The 23926-nt window shown below is 41.9% G+C and overlaps 1 protein-coding gene across 3 annotated transcripts; it reads left to right on the top strand.

Moving 5' to 3' along the window:
* Positions 1-23741, top strand: ndufc1 (NADH:ubiquinone oxidoreductase subunit C1). 3 transcript variants are annotated; one of them, XM_088390382.1, is made up of 4 exons: positions 1-200; positions 15575-15678; positions 21472-21541; positions 23652-23741. In XM_088390382.1, exons 1-3 carry the CDS (start codon positions 155-157, stop codon positions 21529-21531), a joined length of 210 nt encoding a protein of 69 aa, XP_088246508.1. In that variant the 5' UTR covers positions 1-154; the 3' UTR covers positions 21532-21541; positions 23652-23741. The 3 variants fall into 3 exon arrangements, with proteins under 3 accessions (XP_088246508.1, XP_088246517.1, XP_088246499.1); XM_088390391.1 differs by having other exon boundaries at positions 23263-23741; XM_088390373.1 differs by having other exon boundaries at positions 5-200; positions 23647-23741.
* The last annotated feature ends 185 nt before the right edge of the window (positions 23742-23926 follow it).

Here is a 23926-nt window from a genome sequence, read left to right as displayed (position 1 = left end):
ACTTCACACCAGGAGGCGAGGGAAGAAGAGGAAGAAGCAGCAGCAGAAGCAGCAGCAAAAGAAGCAGCAGCGGAAGAAGCAGCAGAAGAAAAAGCCGAAGAAGAAGCCAATAAGGAAAACTCGAGCTCAGGTCGCAAGGAAAATCTGAACAAAGATGAGTGTAACCAATCTACTCGCTCGATCTTATTTTGTCCACAGACGTGAGTACAAGCAAGTAATATGGTTTTCAACATAACGTGGTATTCAATTTTATCGCTTTGGACTGCAAATCCGCGGAAGTAGTGTTAATTTACAAAAGTGACCTTAGCTTAGCATTAATGAAGCTTAAACGCTCGTCTGTTTTTTTTAGGGGTGGTCTAATGGTACCGCTACTGTAAAGCAACCGATAACGTTATTCGACTTTAATGACGCGAGCAAATATTCACACATCACGTCCATATTTTACATAAAAATGGCACAAGTTTATGTTTGCCATTTTGATGTAAAATATGGACGATTGATTGATAGATAGAACAATGAAATTTATAAATACTCGTAGAGGATAAACTGTTGTAACCAGTGTTGGGAAAGTTCATTTTCTACATCAGGTGTGTCCAAATTTATTGCAAAGCGGGTCAGATTTGGTTAGATGAAAATGTGTAGGGGCCGACCATTCGCACCAACATTCTTCGAACCATTACCAATGTAAATGAACTTGTAAATATGTAACTATATCCTTTGCTGTCTGCAGATAGATTGATATTGCAAATGAGAATCTGTTGTCAATTGCACTACCAGAAAAGTTAAAGATTAAAATAATAATAAATTAAATACAAATAAACAATTTTATGAAAGTTGTAGGGATTTTTTTATTAGATGTATTAAATTTGTTTTATTATTGTTATTGTTGTATTAGTGATAAGAAGGTTTATATTGGTGTTTGTGACTGCAGTAAACAGGCCAGGTTGCATCGTGTCAGATTTTTAATCCAAATTAAATCATTCTCCATTTTATCTTTTTTATTTCAACTTTATATGCAATAAATTACTTCATAATCACAAAATAATTATCCATAGTCTTTTTGTTGTTCGCGATCACGGTGAGTGGGCGGCGCGGAGACTTAGTAGTATGTAGAGTTAGTACGGCGTAGACAGCTCTCACCATTAGCTAGTCCGTGTTTTTTTTTTTTTCCCTGTACAGCGTCACTTGCAACGTCTCTGATTTTAGCGTCGCCTTTGTCCTTGGTGTGAGGACATTTGAATTAGGAAGTGTCTGTGTCACTGATTATCTTGCAAACAGACACTTGTGTGCGCGTGTACTGGGAAGGGATGGAACCGATCATCATCCCGTTAGGATGAGTTTCCTTTCTGTGGCTCGCTCTGGGGCGTGCAGGTTCCCGCAACAGTGCCAGCCGGGCCACTTATTGATTTCATGACACAATGCTTCGGGCCAGTTTAAATTTAGACTCCGGCCAAATGCGGCCTGCGGGCCGGACTTTGGACATGGCTGTTCTACATGAACTGGAACTATTTCAGTTCATAGTTCATTACTGAAAATTTATTAACTAAGTTCACCGTTCAAATATAAAGTTAATAATTTTTTTCTTTCCCCAATCAAAAAAATTGCTGTGAGCTGTGACTCCTTGGCATATTTGCATTTACTCACTTTTTCACCCATTCCAGTCACTCTCGTAACCAGGTGCTTCTATCACCTTACAATCTCAAATACAAGAGAAAATTGCTTGAATTGATTTTTTTTTTCCTTTAATGAATTGAAACAAAAACATGACTGTGGTCCAGAATGTGCAAACACAATCTGCTGTAGGTGCCAGACTGAGGTAGAAGAACAGGTTGTTCAAATGAAGTGCAAAACCTTTAAAGTAACATTATATTTACTTTAACTAACTTTACATATATAATGAATGTATTATTTCTTGTTTGCCCATAGAACTACAAAACATTTATAATTTGGGACATAAAACTGCACAGGGTGCAAATCCCAACTAAATTACTAAAACAACAAATACAAATAATATAATTTAGAGTAATTTGTGGTTCAACGCCATTGAGAGCACTGCAACGTCTCCTAAAATTCCTGGACGCCCTAACACAGCTATGTCCAAAGTCCGGCCTGCGGGCCAAATGTGGCCCGCGTCTAAATTTAAACTGGCCTGAAGCATTGTGTCATAAAATCAATAATAAGTGACCCGCTGGCACTGTCACAGCGACCTGCGAGCCACAGAAATGAAACCCGTCCTAACGGGAACGCGCACATGAGCCACCGCTCATGATCGGTTGCGAGCGTGTGTCCCTCCGTCCCTTCCCCATTTGCAAGATTATCAGTGACACAGACACTTCCTCATTCAAATGTCCTCTCACCAAGGACTAAGGCGACGCTAAAATCAGAGACGTTGCAAGTGACGCTGCACAGGGAAAGGCAAAAAAAAAAAAAAAAAACCACAAACTACTGGTTAGAGCTGTCTACTTTGTACTAACTCTACATACTACTACGCCTCCGCACCGCCCACTCACAGTGATCGCGAACAACAAAAAGACGATGGATTATTATTTTGTGATGATGAAGTAACTTGTTGCGTTTGAAGTTGAAATAAAAAAGATAAAATGGAGAATGATTTATCTGACACGATGCAACCTGGCCTGTTTACTGCAGTCACAAACTCCAATATAACCCTTCTTATTACTAATACAACAATAACAATAATAAAACAAATTTAATACATCTAATAAAAAATTCCTACAACTTTCATAAAATTGTTTATTTGTATTTAATTTATTACTATTTTAATCTTTAACTTTTCTGGTAGTGCAATTGACAACAGATTCTCATTTGCAATATCGACCTATCTGCAGACAGCAAAGGATATAGTTACATATTTACAAGTCCATTTAATATGGCAATGTTCGAGGAATGTCAGTGCGAATGGTCGGCCCCTATACATTTTCATCTAACCAAATCTGGCCCGCTTTCCCCAAAGTTTGGACACCCCTGCTGTTAGTGGTGCTCACTTTAACTTATTTTTGCAAGAACCACACGAGAGACAGTATGCCCTTTTTAAGCACTTGCAAGTGGAGTGTCATTCGTCGCTGTGCATACAGCGATGATCGAATGAGGTTTGACTCAGGCCTCCTGCAAGAGCATTTTTATTGGGAGAAACAGGGTGGGGGTGAGAGTGGGGGTGAGAGTGGAGGTGAGAGTGGAGGTGAGAGTGGACGGGATGCGGTTGAAGCCCCTAGCCTCTGATCAAAGCATAGCAGGGGTCTTTTACGACGTTGTGTAAACAGAACAACTTGGATTGCTTCCTCTGCAGCTGGTCAATCAGTTCAAAAGATCTTAGCACTTTGTTCTACTACTTTTGTTAAAACAGGACAAGCTAGGTTAATTATTACAGGTTACATTGCAACTTAAGCATAGGATCAAATTAATCTATCAACCCTAACATATCCCTCCTGTTTATCATATGATTACCGTAATTTCCGGACTTTAAGCCGCGACTTTTTTCCAAAATTTTAAAGCCTGCGGCTTATAGTCAGGTGCGGCTTATATAAGATTTTTTTCGTAATTTTTGTGATGACTTGATCACTTTTATACACTCGTAAAAAGGCTGTGGACCACTGTTGTGCAGTATCTTGAAGAAAAAAATAACAACAAAAATACTATTTTGAAACACTACTATGACTGCTGCTTATTCTGGCTGTCTTGCTTGTGACTATTATGAGCTTTAGTAGGAATGCACGCTAGGTGACCTGCGTCAAAGGGCTCTAAACCAGGGGTGTCAAACTCATTTCTTTCGTGGGCCGCATTGTAGTCATAGCTTAGCATAGGATTTTTACAGCCTCCAGGGGGCGCTCTAGCAGGAAGCAAGCGCGAGACAGACGAAGAAGAGATAATGCGCCAAAGAAGAACGCGATCAAGACGGACATTACTGAAAGGAAGCTTTTATACACAAACCGTCATTATGGGGGACAAAAGAAATGCATGTGATGCCGCTTTTAAGCTAAAGGCAGTCGATGTTGATGACATTGTGTTGGGGCACCCTTTTCTTTATTTCGTGGTCCCGTCTACTCTGGAGCTATACGTGTCGACACGCTCGCTAGTTTAATGTAATTTTGCGCTTCGTGCATGAATAAGATTAGCATGAACAGACCCTCATCACACTCGAAGAAATGCATGAAAGCGACGACGAAAGAGAGACTGAGAAAGTGTGAGGCGAAGGCTATCTAACGCTATTCCAATCGGACACTAAGGAAGACTTCGATGGTTTCGGTGCACAGGAGGAAGATGAAGACGATGAAGCTCATTATTTTACTTTTACTAGCATGTTTTTTTAATCAGCCCTGTTAGTGCTGTGCTACCGTGTTGCTGCTGTGTTACCGCCGCGTCTCAGTGACTTTTACTGGTATGTTTTATTTATTCAAACCCTATTAGTGCTGTGTTACTTCCGTGTTGCTGCGGTATTACTGCCGCGTCACAGGCAGTGTTTGGAAAGAAATGTTAAGGCATCTTATTAAAACTTTAAAAAAGCTTTCTGTGTCCAGTCTGTCTTTGTTAATAACCCGCGTGCACACTTCCGTGTTGCTGCGGTACTACTGCTGCGTCACAGGCAATGTTTAGAAAGACATGTTAAAGTATGTTATTCAAACTTTAAAAAGGCTTTCTGTGTACTGTCTTTCTTTGTAAAAAACTCGTGTGCACGTGCGGTTTATAGTCCGGTGCGGCTTATGTAAGAAAAAAACTAAAATATCCCCGAATTTTAGCTGGTGCGGCTTATAGTCCGGTGCGGCTTATAGTACGGAAAGTGCGGTATGTCACCCCGATTAACAAACATAAGCAAGAAAATATAATTAAGATAGAAAAATAACAACAAAAACACAAACAGTACATCAACGTATTCATCACTTGCGAGGCATTTCCGACGGTCAGAATGTCAAGTTTCTGTGAAAAACGTTCAGCTAATCAGCATTATCGCAATCATCTGTCCGCAGCGCATTAAAATCATCACATTCAACGTGCCTGAGATGTTGCATTCGCACTTCAGCTACGGTAGAAGACACAGATCTTGATACAGCTGACTTCAAACATGAGATAACACAGGTCGTAAACGAGCACAACAATACTAGCACAACAAGCATAGGAGTCACGAGTTTCAACAGCAGTTGCCACCAGGCCCCGGAGAATATTCATGTAAAGAAATCCCATTGATGTGGGACTTTGTCTTTTGACATGGCCTGCTGTAAGTTCTTCAGTGAGTTCACGGCGTCGTTGATGTGAGTGTCATTAACTCCCGGAATGTATGTGCAACAGGAAGTCCCAATGATGTGGCACACGCCACCTTGCTCTGCAGTCATCAAGTCCAGAACCATCCTTTTTTGCAAGACCATTAGTCCAATAGTCTGAATCTCTGACTTGCAGTAAGAGATTCACAAAGGATTGAAAACGATAGTTCAGTGTCTCAATGAAGACTGATTGTTTTCCAACTCCGATCCAAGGAAAAAGCGCATGAACGACTTTGTCTCCGACGGACCGAACTTTGTGGCTGTCAGGGACATTCACACGCCAGACGGGTAATGTGGTTCAAAGGCTGCAACAGCCCTGCGTCGACGTCCAGAAGAGTTGTGTGCTGTCGTCAGCTGATGATGTTGTATCCTCAAAGTCAGCTTTATTGTCAATTTCTCCACATGCCAAAGACACACAAAGACCTACACATCCTGTAGGTGTGGTTGGTCACCCACACTTGTGCACACACTCCTGTCTAGTTGGCGGGCAGCATCGGACAACTCTTGTGACCACAAAGCCACGAGCCATTCTGAATGAAGCAGGTCCCGTCCGATGGTGCGGCCATGTTGGTAGGAGAGCCCTGATGCCTTGAAATGGCTCTCCTATCTTGGCACTTCGCGGTGATGTCCAAAGCTCCCATCCAGTTTCCTCCTGGAGAACAGTCGTTAAGGCATTCGTGGGTTTCATTTTCTCGGATGAAACACGTGTAGTCCATTCCAGGTAGCCTTTTTGTTTAGGCCACTTGTGGCATCTATCGTTCTTCAACAGTCACATTGGGACTAATCCAAAAGAGTTCGATCACAGGTTATTTTCTGTGAGTCCAGGACGTCCTGACTGTGACAGCACGGTGTTGAAATCCAATTCCACCTATAGAGGCCATGCATTTTGCTTCAGTGACAGTCATTGCTCTGGGCTCCAGGTGAACGGTACCAATCTTTTGCCTCGGTCGACATTGTCACTTGGTCTATTCAGACAAGCCCATAGACCAGACATGGGCAAAACACATCCGGCCCACGGGGCCGTTTAATCCGGGCCGCCAAACCTGAATAAATTGTATTGAAAAAATTTTGGGTCATTTTTCCTGCAATTACTATGTTTCCCCAATAGATGGGGAAGCGTCCGCCCGCACATTTACTCCCGGAAGCCGTGTCAGGAAGCTCGGTGCGCACTCTGTGCGTGTACGTACCAAGTAGTACGGACCCGGCGCACTCCGCGCTCTATTTCCATCAGTGCCAAATTTCGAGTGTGGGCTGTGACGTCAGCATTCTCGTAATTCGCGCACTGAGCTTTCAGATAAGGTTTTACGCTAATGCCACCCACAAACCTTCCCCTGGAATCCTTCCATTAAAATGAGTGGCCCGAGGAAAAGAAAGGTGGACACTGAGTGCCGAGTGTTTAAAAAGAGTGGACCATTTGGCTCGACCTACGTGTGTGAGCAGACGCTCAGCCACATGAACGCCAACAAAACCCGTCACAGATCTAGGTTAATGGACGGACACTTCGGCTCTATCCTAAGAATTACCACAACAAATTTTACTCCAGACCATGATGCCCTAGCAAAAAAGGGACACCAACAATACTATTGATTTCTTTATTACTTTATTTAGATGCATTCTTTCACTGATTCTTCAAGATGATGTATTTGGTCAGAATGTTTGCCGTTTGATGTGATTTCGCCTCATTAGATAAACATATTTCATAAATCTGACCTGCAGGTGCTGAAGTGATGGAAACTATTATTTATAATAGTGTCGTATTTAATGAGAATCACTGATAGTAGTTTTTTGGTGAAATATTTTTTTAATGCTGTTAACAAATGCATTTGTTTTCAAAAAGCTGTTTTTGAATATCCATGCTTTACTACCTACTAAAAGTAACAACCTTTTATGCAATGACCTTTACATGCCATTTCTATCACTTCACACAAATACTACATCCATCTGCTCTTGGTTCGGCCCCCCCGGTCAAAATTTAGAACCCAATTCGGCCCGCAAGTCAAAAGGTTATCCCACCCCTGCCATAGACCATAGCACGCTCCAACCACAACGCAGCAGAGGATCCACCTGGCATGTGGAGCCCCATTGCTACTAGGATGACAGACACCGATATTTCCCATTGCCTAGTCAGAGTGGGGATCTTATGGATTCCATTCTTCAACATTGAGACGCCCCGCCCTAAATGACAAGGCCCTTTTGTAGTCAAACTTCCCCCCACTCTGAAAATGGGGTACAGCACTCTCTGTAACGTCCAGTGGTTGAGGTGAAACTTCGCTGGGCCTTCCAACAATGTTCAGTGCAGTAGGGATAGTCAGCAAGACTTGGAATGGCCCCTCCCACCATGGCTGGCCCAGTTTGTCCTTTTTGACGACGTTTATGTCGTCCCAGTCTCCTGGCTTAGAGCCGTTGTTGACCTGTGGGGAAGAAAGATCAGGCGGCAGTAAATTTGCATTTGACACATCTTTCAGTTTGAGTGCTCTGATCATGCTATCTGCCAAGGACTGTTCTTCGTCTGTATTTTGCAACTCTTGTAGTCAATTTTATTGCCCTTTTGAACTGGGCAAATAGGAGTGTTTGCGGGAAGAGTTTGAGCACTTCCTAATGATTCCTCCTAACCAAAGACCATTTATGACAGGGGCTACCCCATTTACTATTGCTTCCTGTTTTAAAGGAGATTCTCTGATCTCGGTTGGATTTGTACTGGGGTAATGGACGTTAAAAGTCCTACATCAGATGGGCCCTTTGTCCACACTTTTTCAGGAAGCCAAGCCAATTCCCCCTCCTCATTTTCATTCAAACAAGCTAGGTTAATTATTACAGGTTACATTCCAACATAATCATAGGATCAAACTATCAACCCTAACACCTGCTCTAACAGGATGACATTATCGTTGCTGTTTGACAAGAAAGGGTGAGAGGGGCTGCTCATCGCGCGACATGTTTTCATCGACTGGAGCGACAACTGTCCTTGTGCTTTCATTGCATTTTGATGACGCATGCGCCATGCCACTGTTTGTGGCCTTGTTTACAGTGTGTAGCAGGGTATTATTTTGAAGTTTAAGAAGAGAAAATCTGGCATCCTTGAATGAAAAGGGAACTGCCATTCAAAACCGTTCATTAGTCCCAGAATGAGTGCATTCACAAACGCTCACGAGGCAAAAATGCTCTACCTTCAGGGGGGTATTCCAGAAAGCGGGTTATGTGAAAACTCTGAGTAAGTTAACCCTAAAATGATTGTCTGAGTTATCCGTTCCAGAAAGAGAGGTAACTTAAACTCTGGGTCACTTACCGCGGTCACTTACTCTGTGAACATAACCTGCTCACTGGCAGGTTTACTACAAGAGACCCAGAGTTTCTACCGGTCTCTTCTCACACAAAGCGGTTAATCATGGATTGGCCGTTCATTCAAAATCCAATCAACATCGAAGCCGTAATAATTCAAAACGCTTTACGTTGCGAGAGAATCTTCCAACCCAGATTAGACGTTTTATCACTTCTAGAAGAATATCTTTTCAAACGCTACTGCTTTTCTTTGAACAGTATAATCTATCTCAATAACCATAAAATGGTTGATGGTGTAGTGGAACACTCACCTGTCTTGTGTGCAGGCACCATGAGTTCGATTCTCACTAATGTCGGTGTGTGGAGTTTTAAAATGTTTTTTAAACCCTTTTCCGGCCATATAGCTCCAACATCACACACCGCGGACGAGCACTGACACCAGAGCAAACGTTAAGCATAGCACTATGTATTTTTGCAAATGGCGTTTTCTTTATAATATGGGGGATGCAGAGCATCACTTTTTTCTGTTGGCTGAGCAGAACTCAATGTTTGTTTTGAAATAGTATTTTATTGAGTGTTGGTGTAGGCTACAGCGTCACATTTTAAATGACTTCAATAGGTATCCTCTGAGGATGCAATCTGCTCTGCTCTCCACGCAGCCCTCACCCACCTGGAAAAAAGAGACACGTATGTGAGATTGCTGTTTGTGGACTTCAGTTCTGCATTCAACACCATTGTACCGAAAACAAACTCCAGCTGTAGTGTAATTCAGCCACTACAGGTTAATTAAAGGCCATATCATAGAAATGTGTATTTAAACGTGTCTTAAATGTTCCTAGTGAGGTAGCAGTTCAAATATCCATTGGTAGGGCATTCCAAAGCTCTGGAGCCCGAATAGAAAATGCTCCAGACCCTGCAGACATTTTCTTGACCTTCAGTGTCACTAAAAGACTAGCGTTTTGCGAACGAAGGTTACGAGACGGAACATAAGGAACAACTAGGTCGACGAGATATGAAAGCGCTAAGCCATGCAGTGATTTATAGGTTAATAGAAGAACCTTGAAGTCACATCTTAAATGGACCGGGAGCCAATGTAAGTTGGCTAATATTGGGAGGAAGACCAGAGAATAATGCATTACAGTAGTCCAGGTGCGATGTGATAAACGCATGTATACTAGTTTTCCAATCACCGGTCGAGAGGATTGGACGAATCTTAGCAATATTACAAAGGTGAAAAAATGCAATTCTGGTTATATTATTAGTAATAGTACGGTTATCTATAGTTATAATGGTTTCCTCAAATAAGTGTTGATAATGAGTTGGACCAATTATCAACATCTCAGTTTTATCTGGGTTAAGACGAAGGAAGTTGAGACATCCATTGCTTGATCTCCTCAAGGCACGCCTCAAGATTACAACAGTCCCGCGGATCTGTCATCGATAACGGCATATATAATTGGGTGTCATCTGTGTAACATTGAAAACTAATATTATAAGCGGAATCATATGAAGGGGATCGGTACTCGGACCAATTCTATTTAATTGGTCCGAGTACCGATCCCTGTGGGACACCACACGTAACATTATAGAGATCAGAGGACGTATTGCCATGGACCACTCGGTGCGTCCTGTCTGATAGATAGGAATAGAACCAACCTAGTGCTGACCCTGAAATACCAGCACAACTTTTAAGACGCTCTAATAATATATCGAAGTCAACAGTGTCGAAGATAGTACTAAGATTGAGTAGTAACAATCCCGATGAAGTGTTTGAATCCATAGCTATGAGGAGATCATTAGTCACTTTAGCAAGTGCTGTCTCTGTGGAATGATTAGCTCTAAAACCAGACTGAAAAGAGTCATATCAATTATTAGCGACCATGTAATCAATAAGCTGCTGCGCTACTACTTTTTCAAGAAGTTTTGCTATGAATGGGAGGTTTGGCCTATAATTACTGAGACAGTCCGGGTCAAGATTTGGTTGCTTAAGTAACGGTTTAATGATAGCGGTTTTAAAGGCTGTTGACACTATCCCAGAGGAGACAGATTAATTGTATTTAAGATGGACGGTCCTAAAATTTGAAATAATTCTTTAAGTAGTTTGGCTGGAAGTGGGTCGTGTAAACATGTTTGTTTCGTTTTGTTTGTACACTAACCAATTGTGTAAGCCTTTCAAGGGACACACTTTTAAATTTTGAGAGGGTTATTGCATGATCATCAGCGCCGGTAATCGGCGGTCTTGACTGAGCGATTGGAATGGTATTCTTGATCTCATCCCTAATGGATTCAATCTTCGAGCAAAAAATTTCATAAACTCGTCAGCTGAGTAGAAGGAGCTATCGGGGGTCGGCTGGCGTAGCGTTAGCTTTGCCACTGTATCAAATAGGTATTTAGGATTGTTTTTATTGAGATTAATGACTTGCGAATGATAACGAGTTTTTGCTAAGATAAGCGCATCTTTGCATTTCAGGAGGCTGTCATGCAATGCCTGATGGAAAACCTCAAGTTTGGTTAAACGCCATCTGCGCTCATGCTTTCTACATAATTGCTTAATCGTACGTGTTTCATCTGTGAACCACGGAGTAGGCAGTCTATGGCGAGTTTTCAGACGTAGCGGCGCCACAGAGTCGATGGCATTTAACAATGTCTCATTGAATTCATTTGTAAGATTATCAATAGAGCCGATATATGTGGGAAATATGACAGTTGCCGGGGACAGTAACTCAGCGCAGTTGCAGTCATGGAGTTAATATTACGGCTGCTATAATTCTGATTGCTCTCTTGTCTTTGACAAGGAACTAAAATTTCAAATTTTATTAAGTAATGATCAGACAAAACAGTAGTGTATGGCAGTACTGTTATATTTGAGGTTGCAAGTCCTCGGGATAATACCAGGTCTAAGGTATTTCCATTCTTATGCGTTGCTGCCTGTACGGCTTGCGTAAAACCAAACGTATCAGTTAAAGTCTGAAACGCCGAAGTAAGTGGCTCTGACGGTAAATTCATGTGGATATTGAAATCGCCCATGATTATTATATTATCCGCATTTGTCACTACTTCAGCCACAATTCTGAAAATTCATCCAAGAAGCCAGAGTAAGCCCCGGGTGGACGGTAAATGACAGCAAGATAAAATGATGGTAAAGCGGTGGATCGGACAGTGAGAACTTTAAATGTTTTAAATACGTTAATCGAACGAGGCCTAAATCTAAGCTCGGAATTTGAGATGAGGGCGACACCCCCACCCTATTTTTGAGGACGCGCCACATGCGAGTACACAAAATTTGGAGACGAGGCCTCATCAAGTGGCAGCAGTTCATTAGATTTTAACCAGGTCTCGCAAAGACCACAAACTTTTAGATTATGTTCCGTGATGAAGTCATTAACGAGAACTGCTTTCGTATGAAGCGATCTAATATTCATAAAATCGAGTTTAAGTGTAATCGGTCGATCAGGGTTTGTATCTATCGAAGGATTTTTAAACGAAATGCGAGTAAGATTGTGTTCTCTAGGCCTGAAATCACCTCTCAAATGTTTATTAGCGCAGTGGGACGATACGACCGTGGGAATTTGATAGTAAATATTTGTTACACATGTAGTTATCTGAAACAGGCACAGTTTCATCAGCGATACCGGTCGGGGTGGGGTGATTGGATTTGTCTACTACCCCAGTAGAAAGTGTGTTCACGTGTACTGTAGCACTATTCAAACTATGACGCTCTAGTCTACACAAGGAGCTACGTATGTGCATGCTGAAAGTCTAGCCTAGCGCTAGTTAACTTTAACTTAACAGACTCCAAATCAATCCTAACAGGTGGTCTAATCACCTGTGCCTCGGCCTGCTCTAAAGTGACCTGTCATGAGTGGCTCAAACATTAATCTGTATTCCTAGAAAGAGTGAAGGCTGTCCTTCCTCAGCAGGTCGGGGCGGCCCCAGAAGGAGGACCAGTTATCTATAAAATACAGTCCCTGCTTTTTACAGAACCCAGCCATCCATCGATTAAGGGAGACTAATCTACTAAACCTCTCATCAGTGCCTCTCCCAGGCAGGGGGGCAGAGACAAATACTCGATGCCGACTCATCTGTCTGGCAAGATCACAAGTCCTCGCTATGTTTTTCTTTGTGATCTCTGATTGTCTCATCCTAACATCATTGGAGCCGACGTGTATCACTATGTCCGAGTAGCAAGTGTTGGTGGAACTACGCTGTTGACTAGGCCTATTGCGAGTCAGCTCCCTTAGATTAGCTTCTATGTCGGGTGCTCTGCCCCCAGGAATACACATTACCGTGGCTGGATTTTTAAGCATAATGTTTCGGGTAATGGAGTCACCTATGACCAAAGTGCGAAGGCCAGTCGACCGAGATGACTTTGGACGGCCATGCGTCTTACCTGGGATAGTAGGAAAATGCAATTTTGATCTTTGTATGTCTTGACATGTGAAGAAATTGACAATCAAGCAGACTTTGACTATAAAACATAAATGCGTGTAGAATTAGTGTAGAATTAACTGAAAGGACTTTGGAAAACATTTTGTTTGGTGTTTTTATTATTTGAAGTAGACACTGAATTATTATTTTAGTTTAAATTAATATTGACATTGTTCAATAGTCCATTTAAAATAATAAAATTAAAATCAAGAGTGAGGTGCAATCATACCCTTCTTCCAAGTCCTTTTTTCTTGTATTGGATTGCACCTAAATGAAAATCAGATTCCATTCCTATTTAAAGTCATAACTATAGGCTACGTAATGATTATATGTTAGAATGTTACATTAATGCAAACTCAAGGCCTGGGGGGCCAGATACAGCCCGCTACATCATTTTATGTAACCCGCAAGACAAATTTTGTATCGACTTAGTGTTATTACTAAAATTAGCAATTGTCTTCACTTCTAAAAAAATAGAGATATTGCTTGCTATTTTTATTACCATTTGTCTTTTCAAAATATTTAAACAGGCCCTCCGAGGGAAACTTTGACTACGATGCAGCACACGACAAAAATGAGTTTGACACCCCTGCATTAATGTAATAGTACATTTAAACTGACGCATTGACTCGGGCGGCAATTTCCTCTCATGACGTCTCTCTCTCCTTCGCTGCTGCAGCCGTATTAGATTGGCGGCAAAAAATACGTTCGTACTTGCCGTAGGCTTGCATAAGGATCTTCAACTTGATTGTGGTAAAATAAGGTGATCTGTTTTTCCTCAATTGTCATGGTGACTTGTGGTATCAGGGCTCCATTGATAATTGCTTTTTATAGTAGTCGTGCACGCGCGTAACTCCAGGTTAACATACTCGGAGTTGATTGAACTAACTCAGATCAGCTTTTCTGGAACCGAATACAGTCTCCCATCTCAGAGTAAGTCAACTGAGAGTTCAGGGATAGACTCAGAGTATGTTGAACCTGCTTTCTGGAATACCCCCCAGCTCACGTTCTTTTTAATTATGTTAAAAACAACAAGTTCATGAATCTTTGTTCATTAAACATGTTCAGGTACAACATTGATAGTAAGAATATCTGAACAGCAATGTTAAATAAATAATCAAACAAAAGTGGATTTTAAAGAAAAAATAGTTGGCATTTCTATTCAAAATAAAGCAGTATAAACAAGAAATAAAAATCAAAACAATAATTATTTAGCAATAACTGCACTTAACTTTCTAGCATAATTTCTTATTTTCATTCTCTTGAGACAAAGGTAAAACATTCTAAAATCACTCTTAAATACTGAGAAGGTTCTCCATTTGGCACAACGTATATGGTATTTATCCATCCATTTTCCATACCGCTTGTTCCCACGGGGGTCGCGGGCGTGCTGGAGCCTGTCCCAGCAGTCATCGCGCAGTAGGCGGTGGACACCCTGAACCGGTTGGCAGCCGATCGCAGGGCACACAGAGACAGTCAACCATCCGCACTCACACTCATACCTAGGGGCAATTTAGAGGGCTTAATTGGCCTTCCAAGCATGTTTTTGGGATGTGGGAGGAAACCGGAGTGCCCAAAGTAAACCCACGCAGGCACGGGGAGAACATGCAAACTCTACTCAGGAAGGTTCGGAGGTGGAATCGAACCGGCACCCTCCTAACTGTGAGGCGTACATGCTAACCATTGCGCCCCCGCCTTTTGCCTTTTTGTGGGCATAGGAGTGGGAATTTCGGTGTTTTGCGCTGCACGAGTCTTGGTTGTTGGTGCAGTGGCTAAGCTCAGTGGCTTACCAGCTCAGTGGCTTAGTAGTAGAGTGTCCGCCCTGAGACTGGAAGGTTGTGGGTTCAAACCCCGGCCGGGTCATACCAAAGACTATAAAAATGGGACCCATTACCTCCCTGCTTGGCACTCAGCATTAAGGGTTGGAATTGGGGGGTTAGATCACCAAATGATTCCCGAGCGCGGCACCGCTGCTGCTCACTGCTCCCCTCTCCCCCAGGGGATGGATCAAAATCACATGGGGATGGGTTAAATGCAGAGGACAAATTTCACCACACCCAGATGTGTGTGTGACGATGATCATTGGGACTTTAGTATGTTTACCGTAATTTCTGAACTACGAGCCGCACCTGATTATAAATCGCACCAGCTAAAATTAGGGGAAAATTTTGTTTTATTCAAATATAAGCTGCATAAGAAGCAGGTGTTTTAATGTTTATCATTTGTAAGAGAATACACACAATGAGGATTGTCAGGAAAGAGATGGTTCTTTGGGGACGCATACCTTTTATTAACATAACGTTTATTGACAGAGACAAAGGAGTTCTGCAAACATACAAACATGCATAAATCTCAGCGACAACCATAATAAACATAATGTGCAGGGAACAGAAGATTGAAAGCTGTATTGTTATGATACAGTAGCCATTTATATGCGTCTCTGGCCGCCTTTTTTTTTTTTTAGTCTACATCACAAAATTTGTGCACATATGCACCTAAATTAGGCGCACCAAAGAGCAATTTTGGAAACTAACCATGTATTAAAGTGTGGAAATGGCTCAAATGCATTAATGTTTACCACTGTATGTTTGCAGTTGGGTCCAGGCCTGTGTTTACAAGTTCCAAGCGTGACACTACATCTCCCAACTGGTTACGAGTTGGTCTTGCCTTTGGATCGTCTATTTTCCTGTGGACTCTGGTAAATCATGATTTGGCGAATGGTAAATGCAAATGTTGTCCTCGTTTTTCAGTGGAGCAGCATTGTGCTGTCTGGCACAGTTTTGGAGGATGGCAACTGGAGGATAGCAACTGAAGCTTTCACACACACTGCAAATGCATGTACGGGTTTTCAGCGAAACAGCCACACATATGGGTCATGTGATTCTTTGAATTTCGTATACATTGTACTGTAGAACCTCCCACTAAAAATTGCCTCAAAGAGTGAGGAGCTTGACATGAGAGAAGAGTATTGTAGAACGATTTGGGTGTAATTTTTGCTCCTCAATGTAGTGTTGCACGGGGCACAGGTACCATTATTGTACTGATATTTCGGCATAAAAAATGGCTCATTACCATTTAATTTTAGCACTGGTATTCATAAAACAACAAAGGGGAGTTTGCCAAATCCGTCTTGAATGCAAGTATTCATCCATGCAAAGCCGCCTGTCTACCAGCATGTGGGAAACGTGCCTCGCATGCCTTCTGTATTTGTTTAAGACAGGGGTCGGCAATCTTTTTTACTCAAAGAGCCATTTGGGACCGCCCCCCAATGAAAAGAAAGCACCTGGAGCCACAACCCATTTTGACATCATTATATATGTTGTGCATGTACATATTATGCTATGTACAAAAAACTATTGCATTTATGAAAATGAAATCAACGAACTGCTGCAGAGAACACAGAATTTTATTTCTGCTTGTAACAAAAAGCATTTTACACTTAATTGATGCTTAATTTCAAATAAAATACCCGGTGTCTATTTGAGTCCTCGTATTTAAGAAATAAAAATCCAAACTTACCCAACCCACTGAACAAAATGCAAACAGCCTGCAGTCACCTGTCCTCTTATTTATGAGATAAAAATCCAAACTTATCCAAATATTAATCACCAGCACTGAACGAACAATGCAAACCACGAAAATGCGCAGTCCGCTTCTGTCCCATCGCGTGTACTGGAGTGTGCAGCCAGTTATCCTCCTGAATCAACGTAGCATTAAACGTTCTGTTATCTTCAAAAATGTTCCTTTTCTTGGATTTATCCATCATTTACCTTCCAGGCAGGGGTCAAAAAATCACGCTGGTAGTGTGCTGGAAAAACGCCGGCTGCCAGACGTGAGGGACGCCAGGAATTCGAATGTCGCACATCGGCGTATGTGACGCATATTTTGGGCGGTAAAAATATTAAAAACGTTTAATTTTAATGTTACAAGTTTACCATAATCTTCAAATTCAGAATTATATTTTAAAATGAATAAATTAAATAAAATTTAATTTTTATGAAATACTCATTATTTTCCAAAGTCACATGGAGCCACAACAGAAGGATGAAAGAGCCACATGTGGCTCCGGAGCCATGGGTTGCCGACCTATGGTTTAAGAGGAAGATGGCTTCAACCAAAGAAGCACTCACTGCTGCCCCTCTGCTTTCTGTTTAAAAACATGACACACAAAGTGTCATATGGAACTTTTTTGCTTGACAATAACTATGAAAATGTATTGTTAACCCAAGGCACAGTAAAGCGAAGAAGTTCATTTTTCGCTAAGTAGCCCACTTTCTTTTTTGTTTTGTCAGGAAAATGAAAAAAAGTTAGAATTTTCTATTTTATCCATTCATTTTAGAGAAATAATTATACAATGAATTCCTTTAAAAACATCCACCTTTTACAAGGAATAGTGCCACACACCCCTCCCCTCCATGTCTAGGTTTATGACATCACGGTCTTAAGCGATCATAATTTCTCCATTTGGAATCATTGTACAGACTTTAGCTTAAAATGTCAGCTATCAACTGGCACCAAAATTTACATGGACATCTCTACGGCAACCGTGGTCAGGGGCGTCACCAAAGTATGCGATTACTTGTCAATCGCGTGACATTTAAAAAAAAATATATATTTTTTTTCATACACCATCTGAACCAAAAGGCCCATTGCTTGATTGACATACAGGTAAGCCTGTTGGGAAGCAATCACCATGAACCGCACATGCGCAACAGACAGTGACCCCCCCCCCAAGCTAATCAACGCACTCGCTTTTTTCTTTTAAACTAAAGAAAGATTATGACCATCAAAGATGAGTGGGGTTGCTGGACAAGAAGCCAAACCGTGTCACTTTCATATGGATTGGGAGTTGGACTTTTTCTTTTTACCTCATTGACTGTGTTGACATTCCCTTTAGCACGTCTCCATCTAGTGGATGCATAATGCAACCCTTGTCAACCCCAGTTTGATGCAGTAGCTTCTATTCTATGCGCCTTTTAATCCGGTGCGCCCTATATATGAAAAAAATTCTAAAGTAAAAAATTCAATGAAGGTGCGGTCTTTTAATCCAGTGCACCTTATAGTGCAGAAAATACTGTAAATAAGTGGGGTAAAAGGGTTTGGAAACCCAGGTCACAAACAGTCCCATGGTGCCATGACAGACGCACCATTTGATTAATACTCATGTCGCACGATGAACAGCTTGCCCTCCAATCACCCTTTCTTTATTGATTGAGGGAAGAAAAGATCTATGAACATTTAATTTTTGGAACCATAAACTTGGTTCTTAAAATTTCAATTCTGAACTATGAACCGAACAAGTTCATTTTAAAATTTGTGAACTGAACAAAAACTTTCTCAACACTGTTAACAGATTATTTTTTTAAACATGTTCAATAAATGCTTTTCGAATTTCTAAAACATAATAATGTAAATGATAGTGAATATTGAACAGAAAAATCGTAATTATGATTTTTATCCATAATCAAACGACCCTAGATTAACCTCTCCGTGGCTGATCTAAGAACACGAAATGAGCAGCCTCTCTGCAGCACAAGTGCCCCGTCACTTCTATTTCCTTTCACCAGTCACCAGCATGTGCAAACACGACGCGTTCTGGGCGGCTTCATGTAAGCTGAAATGTTCATATGTCATTATATATTCAATTGAAATTGGGAAGGGTTTGTTGGATTTTGTCCACAATTTAGGGAGCGCGCTATCTGTGTCTCACGGCAAAAGCCATTGCCAATCACCAATTTACTCACTGCGTGCTCGTTTGATTTCTTCAGATTTAGGAAAATGCTAAGACACTGAAGCAGAAATTAGATTTACACAGGTTGGTTGAGTTCAATCACATTTCTTGTTCACAAAGCTCTGTTTTCAGGAAAGTACAATACAGCGCTGGGCCTTTCAAGAGTGGAAAGTCTCCATTCAGAAAAAGCCACGTTCAAGGTCCTTTGGTCAGCTTATATTCAGTTGCACATGCCAGTGTGGGCCGAGTTTGATGGGTGATGAGTCAGGGGGTGTGGCAAGTTCGCAGTAGAGTTTGATTCCATAGGAGTGGGTGCTGGTTCGGTGAGAGCTGGTTCCGTGGGGTTGGGTGCTGATTATGGGCGATTCGATGTATGGGGGCTGTTGTTTTCCTTTCCATCTTTCAGCCTTGACAATCATCTTTGGCTTGTCTGTCTCCCTCTGGCACCGGCTGGTTTTATCTCCAAGTGACCTTCCTGTAAACATTCTCCTCCATTCTTGCACATACACTGTCGCACCTCATCCATTCTTTCAATTTGTCATTTTGTATGGAATTATGTGAGCTTTTGGCTGTGGCATCAATTTATTAATGTTCCCTGACTATACAAAGTTTGTTCTTTTGATACTCCATGTCTTTGCTTACATCATTATATTCTTAGTTTAATCATGTTTCCAACCATATCTTTTCTTTGTTAAGCAAAATATTTCCCCCTTTGCAGAACGTTCAGTAGTAATCGAAAAGCTGGCGTCTAGCATTAGGCAACATATGACGTTTAACCAAAACACAAGATACAATCAAGTACTGAACATTCTTTACGACTCTGGCCGTGTCCATGATTTAGAAAAAAAACATCAGGCATGCATTACACAGTTCCTTAAGGGCCATTAAGCTATTTAAGCAATATATCTGACACTCTGACTACCAACACTGGAGCCCCTCAGGGGTGCGTCCTCTCCCCACTGCTCTTCTCCCTCTACACCAACGATTTCTCCGCAAGTGACTCTTCTGTGAAGCTCCTGAAGTATGCAGACGACACCACTCTCATCGGACTGATCCAGAACGGTGATGAGACTGCATACAGACAGGAGGTGGAGCGGCTGGTCCACTGGTGCAGCCAAAACCACCTGGACCTGAACCCGCTCAAGACCGTGGAGATGACAGTGGACTTCAGGCGAGGCCCTTCACCACTTTCACCCCTCACTATCCGCAGTAATACTATTCTCTCATCAGACACCTTCAAGTTCCTGGGAACCACAATCTCTCGGGACCTGAAATGGACCGGCCACATAGACTCTGTCCGGAAGAAGGCCCAGCAGAGGCTGTACTTCCTGAGACAGCTCAAGAAGTTCAACCTGTCGCGGGAGCTGCTGAAGACCTTCTACACTGCCATCATCCAGTCTGTCCTCTGCACCTCCATCACTGTCTGGTTTGGATCGGCCTCCAAACAAGACAAGCACAGACTGCAACGGACAATAAGGACTGCAGAAAAGATAATTGGAATCAACCTCCCATCTATTCAAGACTTGTACCTGACCAGGACCAGGAAACGTGCAAGTAACATCTCAACAGACCCTTCGCACCCAGGTTGCAGCCTGTTTGAACTACTCCCCTCCGGACGCCGTTATAGAGCTCTGTACACTAAAACCAGCAGACACAGAGACAGCTTCTTCCCCCAGGCTGTCGCTCTGATGAACTCACACCACTCTTAGAGTCTCAGAGTCATTACTGTGCAATAACATCCTGCTTTCCACACCTTTTTTGTTTACACTGTTTGTACTATGTGTCCTCTCTGCATCCATTGCAGCCTGGTCATCCTAGAAGAGGGACCCTCCCATCTGTGGACTTTTCTCAAGGTTTCTCATTTCCCATAGCTGGAGTTTTGAGTTTTTCCTTGCCCTCTTGGGAGTTTAAGATCTGGGGATGTTTGAGAATATCTTTCGTTCTTCACATGTGCTGAGTGTTGTTGTTAGTCACCTAAATGTTGAACAGAGGCTGTGATTTACCGAAGTCAAATTCCTTGTTTGGCACGCTCAAACATGGCGAATAAAAAACTCTTGAATCTTGAATCTTGAATATCAAAAGACATTTGTTATTTCGCACTGCACAGAAATACATATTGAATCATGAAGTTGTAGCAACCTCTGTTATTACCTTATATCAAAAAATGTCTGGTTATGTCTTTCTTATTGATTGAATATGTGCATATACCTGTCTGCTTATACTTTATCCAAAGAGGTGTGAGCGTATCTGTTATTGTAGCTAGGCAGGTGTTTTTTTTAGGTTTTTTTTTTTTCCCCTATTCCTTCAGGTTCATTTGACTGACATCATTTGATTATTAATATGCCATTGTTAATCAAACGAGTAAACAAAATACAACTCATTCGTGCACAGAACGTACGATACGCATCCATCCATTTTCTGTACCCAAGGGGGTCGTGGGCAGTAGGCGAGGGACACCCTGACCCGGTTGCCAGCCAATCGCAGGGCACATCTACGGGCAATTTGGAGTGCTCAATCAGCCCACCATGCATGTTTTTGGGATGTGGGAGGAAATCGGAGTGCCCGGAGAAAACCCACGCAGACACGGGGAGAACATGCAAACTTCACACAGGGAGCGCCAGAGGTGGAATCAAACCCGCACCCTCCGAACTGTGAGGCGAATGTGCTAACCAGTGTCCCACCGAACAGCATCCCAGATTTTGCATTTACCACCAGTTTGGAATCACTTCTCTAACTCATAAATTGTCTCTCCATCTCCAGATCTTTAAGCAGCACAGCACAGATGTACTTGAGTACAACCTGAGGAACAACTTGCATTGACCCATCTCTGGTAAGTAATTTTCTTATTTTTTTGTTATTATCTTGTTTTGTTATGTTGATACTGACATTGATTATACAGTACAGTATCTCACAAAAGTGAGTACATCCCTCTCATTTCTGCAATGTTTTAATTATATCTTGTCATGGGACAACTTTGAAGAAATGACACTTTGAGACAATGTTAAGTAGTCACTGTAAAGCAGTGGTGTCAAACCCGTTTTTTTCGCGGGCTGCATTGTAGTCATAGCTTCTTTCGGAGGGCCATTATGACTGTCAACCCAAATAAATGTATGAGCACCTCATATATACAGTATAATACATACTGTAAATACTGTATATATATACAGTTGCCGCCACACACGCTGGACACCATCTGAACCAAATATGTTTATCTTGGTCTCATCAGACCACAGGACATGGTTCAAGTCAAGTCAAGTCAAGTTTATTTGTATAGCCCTAAATCACAAACAGTCTCAAAGGGCTTCACATAGACAAGAAATAAACAATTAAGACAATTATTCTCAAAGCATCCCCTGATCTTAAGCTCCCAAAAGGGCAAGGAAAAACTCAAAAACCCCTACCAGGGAAAAATGAGAAACCTTGAGAAGGGACCACAGATGGAAGGATCCCCTAGTAGCCCATATCCTTAGCCTACTTGTCTTCAGAATATAGATATGGGTTCAGATGGTGTCCAGCGTGTGTGGCGGCAACCAGGTGAAGAGTACAAAGACAAGTGTGTCTTGCCTACAGTCAAGCATGGTGGTGGGAGTGTCATGGTCTGGGGCTGTATGAGTGCTGCTGGCACTGGGGAGCTACAGTTTATTGAGGGAACAATGAATGCCAACATGTACTGTGGAATACTGAAGCAGAGCATGATCCCTTCCCTCTATAAACTGGGCCGCAGAGCAGTATTCCAACACGATAACAACCCCAAACACAACTCCAAGATGACCACTGCCTTCCACGGGTTAAGAAGCTGAGGGTGAAGGTGATGGACTGGCCAAGCATGTCCCTAGACCTAAACCCTATTGTACATCTGTGGGGCATCCTCAAGGTGGAGGAGCGCAAGGTCTCCAACATCCACCAGCTCTGTAATGTCATCATGGAATAGTGGAAGAGGATTCCAGGCGACCTGTGAGGCTCTGGTGAACTTCATGCCTAAAAGGGTTACGGCGGTGCTGGAAAATAATAGTGGCCACACAAAATATTGACATTTGGGTCCGATTCTGACATTTTCAGTTTGGGTGTACTCACTTTTGTTGCCAGCATTTTACACATTCACTGTTGTATTTTGAGTTACTTTGAAGTAACAATGCATTTACTTTGCTATCCAAGCTCTACAGCACTGCTATCAAACTCAAGGTCCGGGGGCCAGATACAGCCAGCCACATAATTTTATGGGGCCCGCGATGACAAATTGTGCATCAAATTTGTGTCATTACTGGAATTGCAAATTGTCTTCACTTTTGATATATTTTATTTTTTAATATTTGACCAGGTTTTACTCGTCTTATTTGAAAACTAGTTATTTGTCAGTTTGTTTTGTACCTTATACTGTATATATGACATGCTCAGACATTTATTTGGGTTGACAGTCATAATGGCCCTCCGAAAGAAGCTATGACTACAATGCGGCCCGTGAAAAAAATGAGTTTGACACCCCTGCTTTACAGTGACTACTTAACATTGTCTCAAAGTGTCCCATGACAAGATATAATTAAAACATTGCAGAAACGAGAGGGGTGTACTCACTTTTGAGAGATACTGTATCTGCGTGGACAAAATTTTTGATGCACCTCTATTCATGAAGGTAAAACCTCTCCATTTCGGCCATTCAGAACTTCAGTGCATTGCTCAAATTTGCCGTTTGTTTATGGAAAGTAACCTCATAACAGAGTGTCCGTGTCCGCATTAGGCACTCAGATTAGCGTGGAGACCCTTAGCCACAATTGGACAAGTAAATTATTAATAAAAATAGTCTAATGTGGTTTCCTGGTAATGCCTGCACTGCAAAAGAGTATTAATTCACGACACATTAAATGAACATCAAATGAACATTCAACATCTGTGTATAATTAATGGGCTGAGCAAATAAAACGTAATTTGTTTTTCCAGTGCAGGGTGCCTCCGTGGACTTCAGTACCTGTTTTTTCTTCGTGATTTGTCACACTGATTCCTGCAACGAATAAATATTTATCATGAGAGATAAAGATGAATTGTCTTTTTCTTCTATCTAGTACTGAACTCGCTCAAAAAACCATCATACAGCTGCAGCTCATTCAGAACCAGGGCATTCTCAGTTTCTGACCAAAACAAATTTCAGAATATTATTCCAGTTCTAAAGTTCTTATACTGGCTCTCAGTCAGAAATACGCTTGAACGTTGTTGTTGTTTT

This window comes from Syngnathus floridae, chromosome 1, assembly GCF_059516105.1.
Source record: "Syngnathus floridae isolate MCC-2025c chromosome 1, RoL_Sflo_1.0, whole genome shotgun sequence".
In the NCBI taxonomy this organism is placed as follows: domain Eukaryota; kingdom Metazoa; phylum Chordata; class Actinopteri; order Syngnathiformes; family Syngnathidae; genus Syngnathus; species Syngnathus floridae.
The sequence above is the reverse complement of the archived record's forward strand: the minus strand, read 5'-3'. Positions and strand labels throughout refer to the sequence as shown.